Genomic DNA, 15,706 nt, shown 5'->3' with positions numbered 1-15,706 from the left:
CCATCGAGGATAAAAAGTTGGAGTTTATATCATATTGCATGAGTTTATCCCTCTACATCATGTCATCTTGCTTAAAGCGTTACTCCGTTCTTATGAACATAATACTCTAGATGCATGCTGGATAGCGGTCGATGTGTGGAGTAATAGTAGTAGATGCAGGCAGGAGTCGGTCTACTTGTCACGGACGTGATGCCTATATACATGATCATACCTAGATATTCTCATAAATATGCTCAATTCTATCAATTGCTCGATAGTAATTTGTTCACCCACCGTAATACTTATGCTATCTTGAGAGAAGCCACTAGTAAAACCTATGGCCCCCGGGTCTATCTTCTATCATATTAATCTTCCGTCAATTAGCTATTTCTGGCACCGTTTAGTTTGCAATCTTTACTTTCAATCTATATCATAAAAATACCAAAAATATTTATCTTATTATTATTATCTCTATCAGATCTCACTCTTGCAAGTGGTCGTGAAGGGATTGACAACCCCTTTATCGCGTCGGTTGCGAGGTTCTTATTTGTTTGTGTAGGTACGAGGTGACTCGTGCATGGTCTCCTACTGGATTGATACCTTGGTTCTCAAAAACTGAGGGAAATACTTACGCTGCTTTGCTGCATCACCCTTTCCTCTTCAAGGGAAAACCAATGCATGCTCAAGAGGTAGCAGATAACGGTTGCGCGAGTCCACAGAGGGCTCCACCCATGAAGGGTCGACGAAGAAGCAACCTTGTCTATCCCACCATGGCCATCGCCCACGAAGGACTTGCCTCACTAGGGTAGATCTTCACGAAGTAGGCGATCTCCTTGCCCGTACAAACTCCTTGGTTCAACTCCACAATCTTGACAGAGGCTCCCAAGTGACACCTAACCAATCTAGGAGACACCACTCTCCAAAAGGTAATAGATGGTGTGTTGATGATGAACTCCTTGCTCTTGTGCTTCAAATGATAGTCTCTCCAACACTCAACTCTCTCTCATAGGATTGGATTTGGTGGAAAGATGATTTGAGTGGAAAGCAACTTGGGGAAGGCTAGAGATCAAGATTTATGTGGTTGGAATGGAATATCTTGACCTCAACACAAGTGTAGGTGGTTCTCTCTCAGAAAATGTATGACAGAAGTGTAGGCATGTTCTGATGGCTGTCACCATGAATGAAGAGTGGGTGGAGGGGTATATATAGCCTCCACACAAAATCTAACCGTTATACACAATTGACCAAACTCGGTGGGACCGAATCAAAAAACTTGGTCAGACCGATTCAGTTCATAATGTGACCGTTAGGATTTTCGGTGGAACCGACACGATCAACTCGGTGGGACCGATGTGCTATGGTTAGGGTAAAACCTCATCTCGGTTTGACCGATTACACAAACTCGGTGGGACCGGTTTGGGTAATAAGCGAAACAGAGAGTTGGTCAAGCAAACTCGGTGGGACCGATTACATATCTCGGTGAGACCGAAATTATTGCAATAGGTAACAGAGAGTTTGCAAGGCCATCTCGGTGAGACCGAGATCCCATCGGTGAGACCGAATTGATTAGGGTTTTTGGTAATGGCTATGTCAAGTGAACTCGGTGGCGCCGGATGGAAAATTTCGGTGGGGCCGAGTTTGACTTTTGGTTTGGACATATATGGATATGAGAAAGTGGTTGAGGGCTTTGGAGCATATCACTAAGCACTTTGAGCAAGCAAGCCATTAAGAAACATCTCATACCCTTTTAATAGTATTGGCTTTCGTATGGACCCAATGTGATCTTGGATCACTAAAAACAAAATGTAGAGTCTTGAGCCAATCTTTTGTCCTTAGCATTTTGAAGGGGTTCCACATCTTCTTGTCCATGTCACTCCATCTATTGAACTTGTCTGAAATATACTAGATGAAAACATTAGTCCAACAAGAGATATGTTGACATTAATTACCAAAACCATCCAGGGAGAACTTGTGCTCTCAGAGGGCCACGGGGCAAGCAGCAGTGGCGACAGGCGGCGCAAGCAACATCAGTTGGTGGGCGGCGACAAGCAGCGGCATGACAAGGCATCGCGACAAGCAGTAGCGCGGCGGCTAGCATCAACACGGCAAGGCGGCGCGGCGGCAAGCGGCAACACGACAGGTAGCAGTGCAACAACCAACAACTTTTTATCTCTACTCTTATAAAAAGCTGAGTTGGTGATGATGGTGTGCCTATCATCCTTCATTTACAACCGTTCGATTTACATCCAACGCATTTGAGACAAACTATGTCAGCTTTGCAAAAATACCCCCACACTCTAGTCCTCGTTCATAGATAACCCCCTGCCTCTCACGTTCAGCCACTCCCCCTCCCACCTCATCTAGCCATCTCAGGAAAAAATAAGAATTATCTAGAGAGGTTGTTGCTCTCGGCGCCTTCTGCCCCCAACGCCTCTCATGCCTTCTCTTAGACCGCATTCCCAACCACCACCACGACCCCCTCCTCCTCGCCATCTCCTCCGCCCCTTCCCAAGTCATCCCGAGTTACCTTCATGGGGATCTAGAAAAAAAATCGATACTCAAAAAATAATTTTTAATGATCATTTTTTGCAAGGCACAATAAGTATTTCTTCATGAAGTTTTGGATGCATGTTGAACACTTGAATGCTTTTGTTTGCAAAAGATATTTTTTTAATCTATTTTGCCTACATTTACTATTCACCAGATGCTTGTGAGCTCTAGAGAAGAATGAATATTCAAAGAAACCTATCGATATTTGTTACACATGAGATGACCCCACATGGCCACATACTTTGTTAAATAAACAACTGCCAGATCAATGCATTTTGATGTACCATGCAACGCACGAGCATCTTACTAGTTTATAAAAAAAGCCTCCAGGGACCGATTGCTTTTTATCTAAAAGTTAAAGGGACCTGATTGCTTTAAAAAAAATTGACCCCACCTATCATAACCTGTCAACGGTCAACCTAACGAGTGGACCCGAGCTGCCATAATCATCTTAAAGTTAACCAACATATGCATCAGTGTGACACATTAGTTTTTTGGAACAACGAACGAAAATTGTGGTAGATTTTCGAGAAATGTTAAAAGGTGATAGTTTTCAGTAACCCTATACCATAACGTGGTAGGTTTTTGCTATTTTGGTTGAACTTCAACAAAAAAAATCTGAAAAATAGTAAACAAAATAAAAAATACTGAATTGCTTTGTATGAACATCAAAAAAACTTTAACATCCTTCCTGCAAATTTTCACCTGTACAGAAAAAACAAAATTCAAGTCTCAAAAAGAAGCATTTTGGAGCACACATTTTGGTTTTTTGCACACCTCTGCAAATATCTTTTCGTGGCGATTTTTTGCAGGATGTTAAAACTTGTTCGTTGATCCACAAAAAATTCAGATTTTTTTATTCGTTTTTCTTTTTTTTTCTTTTAAAACGAAGGCTCAAGGAGAGCCCGATTTTGAATGAATGAACGTTGTTTTTCTATTTTTTTTGGAATTCACTGTTCATACGGGTGCATTTGTGCTCAGGATTAAAGTAACACTTTAGAACACCAATGCAAATTACTGGCAGGAATCATTACCACGGCATCGACAAACAACGTTGCAACAATGTTTCTCACCTTCTCTTGCTGCTTCCCTCGTACTACTAAAGTGTGTAGTACGACGGCATGGAGCTGTGCACGGACAAGAGAAGCAGAGAGCTTAGAGAGATGCAGCCTAGAGCCAGGGCGAGTCGTAGACGGGGGTGACGACGGACTTGACGGCGAGGAACTTGTCGAGCGCGTGCATGCCGTCGTCCTTGCCGAACCCGCTCATCTTGCGGCCCCCGAACGGGCAGTCGCTGTCCATGGCGAAGTAGCAGTTCACCCACACCACCCCGGCGCGGATCGACCGCGCCATCCTGTTGGCCACGTTGATGTCCTTGGTCACCACCCCCGCCGCCAGCCCGTACCTCGTGTCGTTGGCCCTCGCGATCGCCTCCTCCACCGACCTATATGTAGAAGATCATCACAGATTCAGAGTGCAATAGCAGATCTATGCCGATCATCCGGAATGAACTTACGTGAACTTCATAAGGCACATGACGGGTCCGAAGATCTCCTCCTTTGCAATGATCATGTCATCCTGTTCAGAGATTCCGTACCATGATGTCAGATGTGCTAGATAGAGAGTGAAGTGATCATGTAACGGGATTACAGTTTGTGGTCTGGCGGTGAATTTCGACCTTAACATCGGTGAAAACCGTGGGCTCGATGTAGTAGCCTCTCTGGCCAAAGGGCTTCCCCCCTGTCAGGACGGTGGCCCCTTCTCTCTTGCCATGGTCGATGAAGCCGAGCACCCTCTCATATTGAGCCTTGTCCACCTACACACATGACATGAGTAGCACCTGCTAAGTTTCTGATACAACAAGAAAATCAACTTGGGTCGCACAAACAACAGTGGGTCGATGCCTGAATTTTAAACCTGAGGCCCTTGATTGACGCGAGGATCGAAAGGGTCCCCGACGACCCAACTCTCCATGCGTTGCGCCAGCTTCTTCACGAACCGGTCGTAGATGCCCTCTTGCAGGTACACACGGCTCGCCGCAATGCAAGCTTCTCCCTGTGAATTCCCGGTTCAGTCTTGAGACCCATGAATGATCCCTCGTATGGCTACGCTACGACTGATCATTAACATTTTCTTCACCTTGTTGAAGAAGTTGGCGGCGATGGCGAGACCCACGGCCATGTCGACGTCTGCGTCGTCGAAGATGATGAGGGGAGATTTGCCACCCAGCTCGAGCGACACCGGCTTCAGGTTGCTCCTCGCCGACGCCTCCATTATCAGCCGCCCAACTGCTGTTGATCCCGTGAAACTCACCTGCACGGACAAACGACCAGAGCAAGAAAACAGTATGACCACTTGCTGAGGTACAACTACTGAATGACTGATGCTGTGAGATTACCATGTCGACGTCCATGTGAGACGCGATCGCCGCTCCCGCCGTCGGGCCGAAGCCGGTGATCACATTGATCACCCCATCCGGGACTCCGGCCTGCTCAAGAACAGAGCGCCAAAAGTTCATAACAGCAGAGACATCACGTTGTGTCTCACGTGTTAAGTGACCGATCTGACCTGCTTGGCTAGGTGAGCGAAGTACAGGGCACTGAGAGGGGTCTGCTCGGCCGGCTTGACGACCATGGTGCAGCCGGCGGCAAGCGCCGGGGCGACCTTGGAGAAGAACATGATGGCAGGGAAGTTCCAGGGGATGATGAGCCCGGCGACGCCCATGGGCTCGCGCAGGGTGTGCCCCTGGAACTGCCTCGACATCTTGAGCGTCTCGCCGTGGATCTTGTCGGCCGCACCCGCGAAGTAGCGCAGGGACCTCACGGCGGTCGCCATGTCGACCGCCCTGGTGACGGTGCACGGCTTGCCGGCGTCCAGGCTCTCCAGCAGGGTCAGCTCGTCCGCGTGCTCCTCCACCAGGTCCGCGTACTTCATCATGATCCTTCCTCTTTCCTGCGCGCCATTGGTTGTTTTTCAGGTAAACATGCCAAGGGCCATTCGCCATGAGGAGTTGACTGAAGAAAGAACCCTACGGATCCGGGCATGCGAGGCCATTTGCCATGATCGAAGGCTTCTCTTGCCGCCTTGACCGCCAGGTCCACGTCCTTCTTGTCACCTTCGGCGATGCTGGCGATCACATCCCCGGTACGCGGATCCCTGGTCTCGAATGTCTTACCTGATCAAAGAGACCACCAACATAACAGCCGTGCAGTTCAGATCAGAAGGGGAGAAAAACTACTGAATTAGCTATCAGTTCAGATCAGAAGGGGAGAAAAACCACCATCAGGTACTTAAATCTTACGCCTGTTGTTACCCCTGGGGCCGTAGCTGACACGAACAGACGAACTGATCAGCTATCAGTTTATACAGATTTCGAATGGCTTACAGATTCCTTTCTCTCTGTTGACCGGGTTGCACCATAATGTAATTTCTAAAATACTCGGTTATTGACTTCTTATTGGAGCAAAATCTAAAGGCTTCACATTTCCCACTAAATTTACAAAATCTTAGTTGATTAAGCTTAGCAAACACAAGATTTTGATATTCTTATTGGAATAAGCATCCAGCCCTCAGCCATTGGTCGAGTTAGGGAACGTTACAATAACACAAGTTTAACCCTTACTCCCTCTGTCTTTGAAAGAGTGTACTTCTAACAAAGTTGGAGGGTCAAATTATCTCAAAATAGGGGAAACCCTTTTTCGGTAAATTATCTCAAAATTTGACCAAGTTTGTGCAAAAATACAGCAATGTTTGTGAAACCAAATAGGTATATGATGAAAATATATTTTATCATGAATCTAATGCTACTAATTTGATGGCATAATTATTGGTGTATTATTGTATAAATACGGTCAAATATAAAAGAGTTTGACTTTCCATCAAAGTTGGAAGTACACTCTTTCAAGGACTGTGGGAGTAATTTTTAAGGAGTAGTACTACTTATTATGATGACCCGGCTGTGGTTTAGCACATGTGACATCCTAGGCACTAGAAACCGTTGGAAAGAAAGTCATAACATTTCAAAATAAAATCTGAGAGGAGTTCTTAAAAGATCTGAGTATATTAACAAAACAAGAGATATTTTGTGAGAAACATGGAAATCCAACAATTATTAAAATGAGAAGAATCGAAATTTTACAAAAAGAAAGACAAAATCATAGTAAGCATTACAAAAAAAAAATCTAGAACTATCGTGATTTTGTATGAATTTTATTGAATAATTATGAGGTAATGTATTTTCTTAATTTTAAAATTTATTTCATGTAAAAAATTACACACTTTTTAGCAACTGTACTGAAATGTTTTGATTTTTCAAAAAAAAAAATCTTAATTTTGTATTTTAGTGTCAATTTTGGAGATTGGAGTGATGTTTGCCCAATCGTTTTTTCGATAACGACAAGGCCATGGCCTCTATTTCTCCCATCAGGTGTCTTCCTGACTCGCTAGATTGTTCTTTAGTGTGGTTGATGCCCCCTCTCCATCGGAGCGGCGTTAGATCCGCCACCGTTGCAAAGCTCACGAAAGCTATGTTCAAAAGATGGTTCGGCGTTGGGATTTCGATCCACACAAGGCTTCTACGATGGATCCTATTCTTTAGGTGTTGGCCCCGTTGGATCTTAGCTCGCCGACTTCCCAACCGCAAGTTGTAGTGGTGACGCGACGCCGGCTGGTGTGAAAGAATGTGTTCGCTTGGCTCGCTGAAAACCGAGTTGTAATTTCTTTCTTTTTTATGTCTTGTGTGTATTCTTACCATTTCCGAAGGAACTGGCCTACATTTCTTTTCAATTTCTACTAAAGGGTTTCTATCCATTAATAGCCTTTAATTTAATACAAATGCAGAGACCTTTTTACAAAGAAACATCTGACAAAAGGGCAGTTATTTTTACCGCTGGAAAAGGCACCTCTGTCATACTGCGTCTGGGAACTTTACCGGCAACCCGGGCGAGCAGCCTGGAAGGCTGGAGCATGCAGACAAGCAAGCAAGGGGGCCGCCCAACCGGCCAAGGCCAAGCCAGTAAAACGCGAACGCGAGCGGTCGCTTCTAGAAGGCGACGGGCCTCGACAGCGACGGACCCTACTCGTCGCCCGTCCCGTGTCGTGGGTCGTTGGAATCGGATTTTCACGATCGCATTTTCACGGGCGCGCGCTCGTACAAACCAGAAACGGACATGGCTACAATCGGGACCAGACCAGACGAGAACGAAAGGAAGGACACGCGGGAGTGGGCCGGCCGTGGCGGTACAGTGGCTGCATCGCCCCGCTGCAGATCCCCCATGCGCGCGCACCGCACGTGAAATGGTACGCATGAGCTTCTAGAAGAACACATGTATTGTTGTGGCCATTTTAGCATGCCCGGTGGCTCCTGCGAGCTCATCAGTCCCGTTTGGGCAGAGGTCAGATGGGCTACAGCTTGTGATTACCAAATTTAGGTTAGCCAGTGCGTGCCTTGCTGTATAGGACGTTTTTAGCTAAGCACCCTGCCACGCCACCTTTTTTTCCTTTCAAAAAGGATGCTAGAGCCCTCTCTCTCTCTCTCTCTCTTTCTCTCTCTCTCTCTCTCTCTCTGCATCAAAGTTGATGCAAACGCGACGAGGTCAAAGACATGATCAGGTAGAATAGTACAAAATTTAAACTACTATGATCGGCCCATTACAAGAGACGAGTAAGAATTTCAGGCACCTACGACTAAGTCGGCTTCTTCCGCGACAACTCCTTGAGCAAGAGATGCTCGCCCTCACCTCACGCCTCGGTTCGCCGTGTCCAGCCGAGACATCACATGTCTACTCTTTAATTTGCAGGAAGCTACTCCTGTTACTCACGTGGATTGCGCTTTGTTCGCTTGATTACTCATGATGGCTGATTTTCTCTTTGAGAAAAGGACAAGGGAAAATTATGGGTAACTGCTATAGCTTTGCGAGGCCGCGGAGAGCGGACATGCCATTTTCCCGAGGAACTGTGCGTCGTGGACATTCGGCACCGCGCCAGAAACCGGCCTCGTATCCGGTGGATAGAGCATTCACTGTTCAGGATTCAAGGTTCAGCTAACCACGACCGAACCTCACAACAAACTAGACCGAACAGCAGTTTCTTGGCTTGTAGATTGCGCCTTAGTTCACCACCAAAATGGTGCTAGTAAAAAAATATTTGCTTCGACTGCTGTAATGGTGACCAAGCAATTTCCTGGGATAACCAGCATCGATCCGGCCTATCTTACCAAGGCGACCATGACAGTGCAGGCCAGAGGCCATGATAGATGCGTGCGCGAGACAAAAGCAGGCAGATACGTACCGGAGACGGCGTCGACGAAGGCCCCGTTGATGAAGAGCTTGGTGTGCCTGATCTCCGGCATCTCCATGGGCACGCCGCTGCCGCCGCCGTTGCCGTTCTCCGCGGCGCGCGCCTTGCCCCCGTCGCCATTGCGCTCGCTCGCCATGGCCTCTTGCTCTCTTCTCCCAGACCGGTGTCGGCTCTCGCGGAGTGTGATGTACTCCTGTGTGTGGATGTGTGGAGAGTGGAGAGTGGAGTGAGGACAACAGGACGGGGTTCGTGTTTTAATGTTGCGGCTTGGCTGTGACCTGCCCGTTTTGTTAGCTTGTGGGGCGGTGGAGCCGTGGAGGGGTCTCCCGCACGGCGGCCACGCCATCCGCGCGTGTCGAAAAAATTATGCCGGGCCGACACACGTCTCAACTGTTAACGTCTGTAATAATAACCTTCCCGTCACCGCATCTAAATGTGTTTTAATTATTACACATCTAATCTAACTGATTTAATCAAACATAGAGATGAAAAAAGATGTGTTTAGGGCACATCTAGATGTGCTCTAATTATTGCACATCTAAGTGGATGAATCAAGCATAAAGAGAAAAAGAAAAAAGAAAAGAAAATATCCACACGAATCTCAACATAAGATCAATGACATAGGACTTAGATGTGCAATACTTATTGCACATCTAGATGTGCTTTAGCAAAACTGATAAAAAAATAAAAAGTAAAAAGTCACACGAATCTCTGCGTAAGATCAATGACATGTAATTTAGATGTGCGATACTTATGGCATATTTAGATGTGCTTTAGCAAAACTGATATGTTATGTCACGGTAGTTGTTCCTTCACAGTTTTATTTTTGAAACAAGACAAAAGATTTACCATTTCATTGATTAAGAAGGAAGTTTCAAACGAAAGTTGTAAAGCGGCAAAAATGAAAAATCAATAAAAGGTCTACTCTTGCAGCATGACAACACTCATGTGCTTCACACCGGCCACCACCCAAAGAGACACCTCCACTTTGATCTACTGATTAGAACCGTGAAAGGGATGGTCGTGTTTCTAATACCCTGGCATTACACTCCGCCCATATCTCCAATGAGATGAGCATCATCAGGAAGGCCAGCGACTTAGGGGATCCGAGGCGAATCTGAAGATTGTTGTTCCACCATGCTCTCATGGAAGCCATTGTGTGCATGGCCGACGTAGATATGTGATGCATACCAAGCCACAGAAGAATATGGCTCCAAATGTGGGTGGTGTAGCGGCATTGGAAAAGGAGATAAGTGGCTGCTACTTGTGAGCTGCGTTGAGATTTTCTCGAAAAGAAGAGGATGATGCAGTGCAGCAGAGATAAGTATTCACTCAGTTAAGAACCAAGGTTATCAATCCAGTAGGACAACCACGCGAAACCTCGTTTTTGGGGAAAAACTTATAATCTACTCAGCTTCAATTATGGCAGTACAACGAACACCAGAAATAATAAAAAAATACATCGAGATACACAAAAGAGCAAATACTCGCACCCAATGTGATCAAGGGGTTGTCAATCCCCTCGACGGTTATTTGTAAGGATCAAATCTGGTAGTGATTGATAGATAAATAAAAACACAAAAAATGGTAAATAAATTGTGGCAAAGTATTTTTGGATTTTATATATAATAAAAATCGATCTGGGGCCATAGTTTTCACTACAAACTTCTCTCTCGAACAAAAAGCATACGGTGGGTAACCAAATACCGTTGGGCAATTGATAGAAAAGTGCATAGTTATGACGATTTTTTTGACTAACAGTTATGAAGATATTTAAGGCAATGATCATGTATATAGGCATCACATCCGACATAAGTAGAATGATTCCTGCCGGCATCTACTGCTATATCTCCACCCATCGACCGCTATCCAGCATGCATCTAGAGTATTAAATTCATGAAAAACAGAGTAACACCTTAAGCAAAGTGACATGATGTAGACAAAGTAAATCCAACCAATATGAGTAAACCCCGTCGTTTTCCCCTTAATGGAAACAATAGTGTTACGTGTCTTATCCCCTTCTATCACTGAGATATAGAGCACCGCAAGATTGAACCCATTACAAAGCACCTCTCCCATTGCAAGCTAAATCACTCTAATTAGCCAAACCAAATGGATAGATCGGAGAGAAATACAAAGCTATAATAATCATACATAAAATAATTCAAAGAAGACTCGATTAATATTCATGAATAATCTGATCATAAACCCACAATTCATCGAATCCCAACAAACACACCGCAAAAGAAGATTACATCAAATAGATCTCCAAGAACATCGAGGAGAACATTGTATTGAAGATCAAAAAGAGAGAAGAAGCCATCTAGCTACTAGCTATGGACCCATAGGTTTGTGGTAAACTACTCACTCATCATCGGAAAGGCATCAAGGTTGATGTATAATCCCTCCATGACCGATTCCCCCTCCGGCAAGGTGCCAAAAAAGGCCTCCAGATGAGACCGTCGAAGAATAGAAACTTGCAGCGGCAAAAAAAGTATTTTTGGTGGCTATCTACTGGTTTCCCGATTTTAGAGAATTTATAGAGGTGGAATTAGGTCAAACGGAGCCACGAGGGGCCCACAAGGCATCAAGGTGTGTCGTGTTTCCTTGTCGTCTCCTTGTTTTCCTTCGGGTCTCCTCCCGAAACTTATAGGGTCTCTCTTGTCCAGAAAAATATCGTCAAAAAGTTTCGTAGCGTTTGGACTTTGTTTGGTACTGATTTCCTGGAAAGCCAAAAACAGGCAAAAAAACAGCAACTGACACTTGACACTAGGTTAATATGTTACTCCTAAAAATAATATATAATTGCATATAAAACATCCAAGATTGATACTATAATAGCATGGAAAAATCAATCATGTCTTTCAAAACATCTGAGACATCAATACTTAGGCATACCAACAAACAATCATGTCTTTCAAAATAAAAATGTTGAAGAACGCTATCCCTACAAAATCATATAGTCTTATCATGCTCCATCTTCTTAACACAAAGTATAAATCATGCACTACCCCAGTGTCAGCCAAGCAATTAGTTCATGCTTTTTAACGTGCTTCAGCTTTTTCAACCCCCATGCAGTACATGAGCACAAACCATGGATATAGCACTACAAGTGGAATAGAATACTATGGTAGAGATTAATATGGGGAAGACAAAAAAGGAGAAGGGCTCACATCGACACGTCTAATCAACGGCCTATGGAGATGCCCATCAATTGATGTCAATGCGAGGAGTAGGGATTACCATGCAATGGATGCACTAAGAGCTACTTGAAAGTGCAACTATCCCTGTGTGGTTTTGGTAATTCCTAACAACATATAGCTCATTGAGCTAACATTATTCCAAGATTAATATTTCAGGAAAAGCTCAATGAATGGCATGGCATGGATGAGGAAAGTGGATCCCTCAAAATTCTAAGGACAAAAAGTTTGGCTCAAGCTTCAATATTAAGACTCTACATTTTATATTTTAGAGATCCAAGATCACATTGAGTCTATAGGAAAAGCCAATACTATCAAGGAGGGTTGAGGTGTTGCTTAATGGCTTGCTTGCTCAAAGTGCTTAGTGATATGCTCCAAAATCCTCAACTACCTTCCCACATCCACATATGACCTAAACCAAAAGTCAAACTCGGTCCCACCGAGATGAGCGATCGGTCCCACCGAGACTGCAATGTAAACTCTCTGTTTCCCTTCTGTAACATTTCGGTCTCACCGAGATGAGCGAATCGGTCCCACCGAGTTTACCTGACCAACTCTCTGGTTAGCTTATTACCAAAATCGGTCCCACCGAGTTTGTGTAATCGGTCACACCGAGATTACGTTATGCCCTAACCCTAACCATATCGGTCCTACCGAGTTGCATCTCAGTCCCACCGAAAATCCTAACGGTCACTAGGTTTGCTGAATCAGTCCGACCGAGTTTAACCATTCGGTCCCACCGAGTTTGGCAAATTGTGTGTAACGGTTAGATTTTGTGTGGAGGCTATATATACCCCTCCGCCCACTCTTCATTCGTGAAGAGAGCCATCAGAACATACCTACACTTCCAATACACATTTTCTGAGAGAGAACCAGCTATACTTGTGTTGAGGTCAAGATATTCCATTCCAACCATATGAATCTTGATCTCTAGCCTTCCCCAAGCTACTTTCCACTCAAATCTTCTTTCCACCAAATCCAAATCCTGTGAGAGAGAGTTGAGTGTTGGGGAGACTATCATTTGAAGCACAAGAGCAAGGAGTTCATCATCAACACACCATTTGTTACTTTTTGGAGAGTGGTGTCTCCTAGATTGGCTAGGTGTCACTTGGGAGCCTCCGACAAGATTGTGGAGTTGAACCAAGGAGTTTGTAAGGGCAAGGAGATTGCCTACTTTGTGAAGATCTACCGCTAGTGAGGCAAGTCCTTCGTGGGCGACGGCCGTGATGGAATAGACAAGGTTGCTTCTTCGTGGACCCTTCATGGATGGAGCCCTCCGTGGACTCGCGCAACCGTTACCCTCCGTGGGTTGAAGTCTCCATCAACGTGGATGTACGATAGCACCACCTATCGGAACCACGAAAAAAACATCCGTGTCTCCAATTGCGTTTGAATCCTCCAAACCCTTCCCTTTATATTCTTGCAAGTTGCATGCTTGCTTGAATTGTGTGGAGATTGCTTGACTTGTGCTAAGATAGCTAAAATCTGCGAAGAACTAAAATTGGGAAAAGGCTAGATTTTTATTTGGTCAAGTAGTCTAATCACCCCCCCTCTAGACATACTTTCGATCCTACAAGTGGTATCAGAGCTTTGGTCTCCATTTGCTTTGATTTCCATAGCTTTTGGCAGTCATAGCCTTGGTTTCACAACCTAGGAGAGTATGGCGTCTAGCGAGGGAAATTATCACCGTAGAGGTCCTTACTTTGATGGTACTAATTTTGCTAGTTGGAAGAATAAGATGAAAATGCATATTCTTGGACATAACCCCGCCGTTTGGGCTATTGTGTGTATTGGCTTGCAAGGTGAATTCTTTGACGGGAAAGAACCGAACCGTGAAGCCACCGCGGAAGAGTTGAAAATGCTGCAATACAACGCTCAAGCTTGTGATATCCTCTTCAACGGATTGTGCCCCGAAGAATTCAACAAAATCAGCCGTCTTGAGAATGCAAAGGAAATTTGGAATACTTTGATTGATATGCACGAAGGTACCGACTCCGTCAAGGAATCCAAATTGGATGTGCTTCAAAGTCAACTTGACAAGTTCAAAATGAAGGATGGTGAAGGTGTTGCTGAAATGTACTCTAGGCTTGCTCTTATCACAAATGAGATTGCCGGCTTAGGGAGTGAAGAGATGACCGATAGATTCATCATCAAGAAGATCCTAAGAGCCTTGGATGGAAAATATGATACCGTGTGCACATTGATCCAAATGATGCCCAATTACAAAGATCTCAAGCCAACGGAAGTCATCGGAAGAATTGTTGCTCATGAGATGTCACTCAAGGATAAAGAGGAACTTCACAACAAATCAAGTGGTGCTTACAAAGCCTCATGTGAAGCCCCCACATCATCGAGTGAGAAACAAACCTTCAATGAAGAATTGAGCTTAATGGTGAAGAACTTCAACAAGTTCTACAAGAGTAGAAGCAAAGAGAGAAGCTCCAAGTCAAGGTCCTACAATGACAAAAGATCTTCTAGTCGAGAGCGAAACTGCTACAATTATGGAAGGCCTGGACACTATTCCAATGAGTGTATGCCCCCCTACAAGAGAAGAGAATATTCTCCCAAGAGAAGAAGTAGAAGAGAAGAATCACCATCTAGAGAAATAAGGAGTAGAGATGATCGTTATGAACGAAGACCCTCACGGAGAAGCAAGGATTCGGAAAGAAAGGACAAGTCATCAAGGAGCTACACAAAACGAAGACATCAAGCTCATGTTGGTGAATGGGTATCCGGCTCCGACTCCGACAACCACTCCGAGAGAAGCTATCACTCCGACTCCGAATATACTCAAGATGAAGGTGTTGCCGGTCTAGCACTTGTGACAACCAACTCCTATGACATATTTGACTCACCAAATGAAGGAGTTGGAACATGACTTGTTAGGTCCAAATGCCCAAAGGTATCACACCCCGAGTATGTTGATTTCAATAGTGATGAAGATGACTTGTTAGGTGATGATGATTTACTTGTTGACAACTCTAGTGATGAATACTGTGATGAAACGTCAATTAATCATGCTAATCAAGATAGAACGAATGACAATGATAAGGAGAAGATTGAGTCTCTAACTAAAGAACTAAACACTCTTAAGTTAGCTCATGAAACTATCTTAGGAGATCATCGAGAACTTTTAAGGACTCATGAGAAATTACGCTTTGAAAAGCTCAACCTTGAGCAAGAGCATGAGTTCTTAAAAGCCATCAATGATGATCTTCGCAAGAAAAGTTCTTCTTACATTGCCAAGCGTTTACTCTTATCCACTTACATGCCTCAAGTCAAGTTTAGTAACAAGAACAAGAAAGATTCTTCCTCTAGTAGTAACAATAATCATGCTAAATCAAATATTGTTGGTTCTAGTAGTTCTCTTGATTCCACTAATGATTCTCTTAGCCAAGTTACACTTGAGCAAGAAAATAGCTTATTGAAGGGAATTATAGAGAAAGGTGTTTACAAGAGCCTTGCCGGAAGTAAGCAATTCGAGGAAATTGTACGCAAGCAAGGAAGGCACCGGAAGAATCAAGGCGTTGGTTTTGAACGAAAGTTCAATGCCAATGGAGTTGAGTGGGAAGAAGATCAATACCCCAAGACGAAGTTTGTTCCTCAACAAGAGAAGTATGATCCTACTTCTTTCAAAGGGACACAAGCTCAAGATGATCTTCCACCACAAGACCACAAGC

The 15,706-nt window shown here is 44.5% G+C and overlaps 1 protein-coding gene across 1 annotated transcript; it reads right to left on the bottom strand.

The window, feature by feature from the left end:
* Positions 1–3,543: 3,543 nt before the first annotated feature.
* On the bottom strand, positions 3,544–9,218 carry LOC125522993 (aldehyde dehydrogenase family 2 member C4-like). The gene is made up of 9 exons (XM_048688030.2): positions 8,818–9,218; positions 5,562–5,704; positions 5,098–5,481; positions 4,928–5,017; positions 4,669–4,842; positions 4,447–4,584; positions 4,208–4,345; positions 4,046–4,107; positions 3,544–3,973 (listed from the first exon to the last, which is right to left on the bottom strand). Exons 1-9 carry the CDS (start codon positions 9,170–9,172, stop codon positions 3,700–3,702), a joined length of 1,758 nt encoding a protein of 585 aa, XP_048543987.2. The 5' UTR covers positions 9,173–9,218; the 3' UTR covers positions 3,544–3,699.
* Positions 9,219–15,706: the final 6,488 nt, after the last annotated feature.

This window comes from Triticum urartu, chromosome 7A, assembly GCF_056163025.1.
Source record: "Triticum urartu cultivar PI428250 chromosome 7A, HENAU_Tu73, whole genome shotgun sequence".
Taxonomy (NCBI): Eukaryota; Viridiplantae; Streptophyta; class Magnoliopsida; order Poales; family Poaceae; genus Triticum; species Triticum urartu.
The sequence above is the reverse complement of the archived record's forward strand: the minus strand, read 5'-3'. Positions and strand labels throughout refer to the sequence as shown.

Excerpts from the sequence above, each read along its gene's own strand:
- LOC125522993 (XM_048688030.2), bottom strand. The coding sequence starts at position 9,172 with ATGGCGTGGCCGCCGTGCGGGAGACCCCTCCACGGCTCCACCGCCCCA. Across the intron at positions 5,018-5,097 it reads TCGCTCACCTAGCCAAGCAG|GCCGGAGTCCCGGATGGGGT; the intron begins GTCAGATCGGTC and ends GTTCTTGAGCAG. Across the intron at positions 3,974-4,045 it reads ATGTGCCTTATGAAGTTCAC|GTCGGTGGAGGAGGCGATCG; the intron begins GTAAGTTCATTC and ends TTCTACATATAG.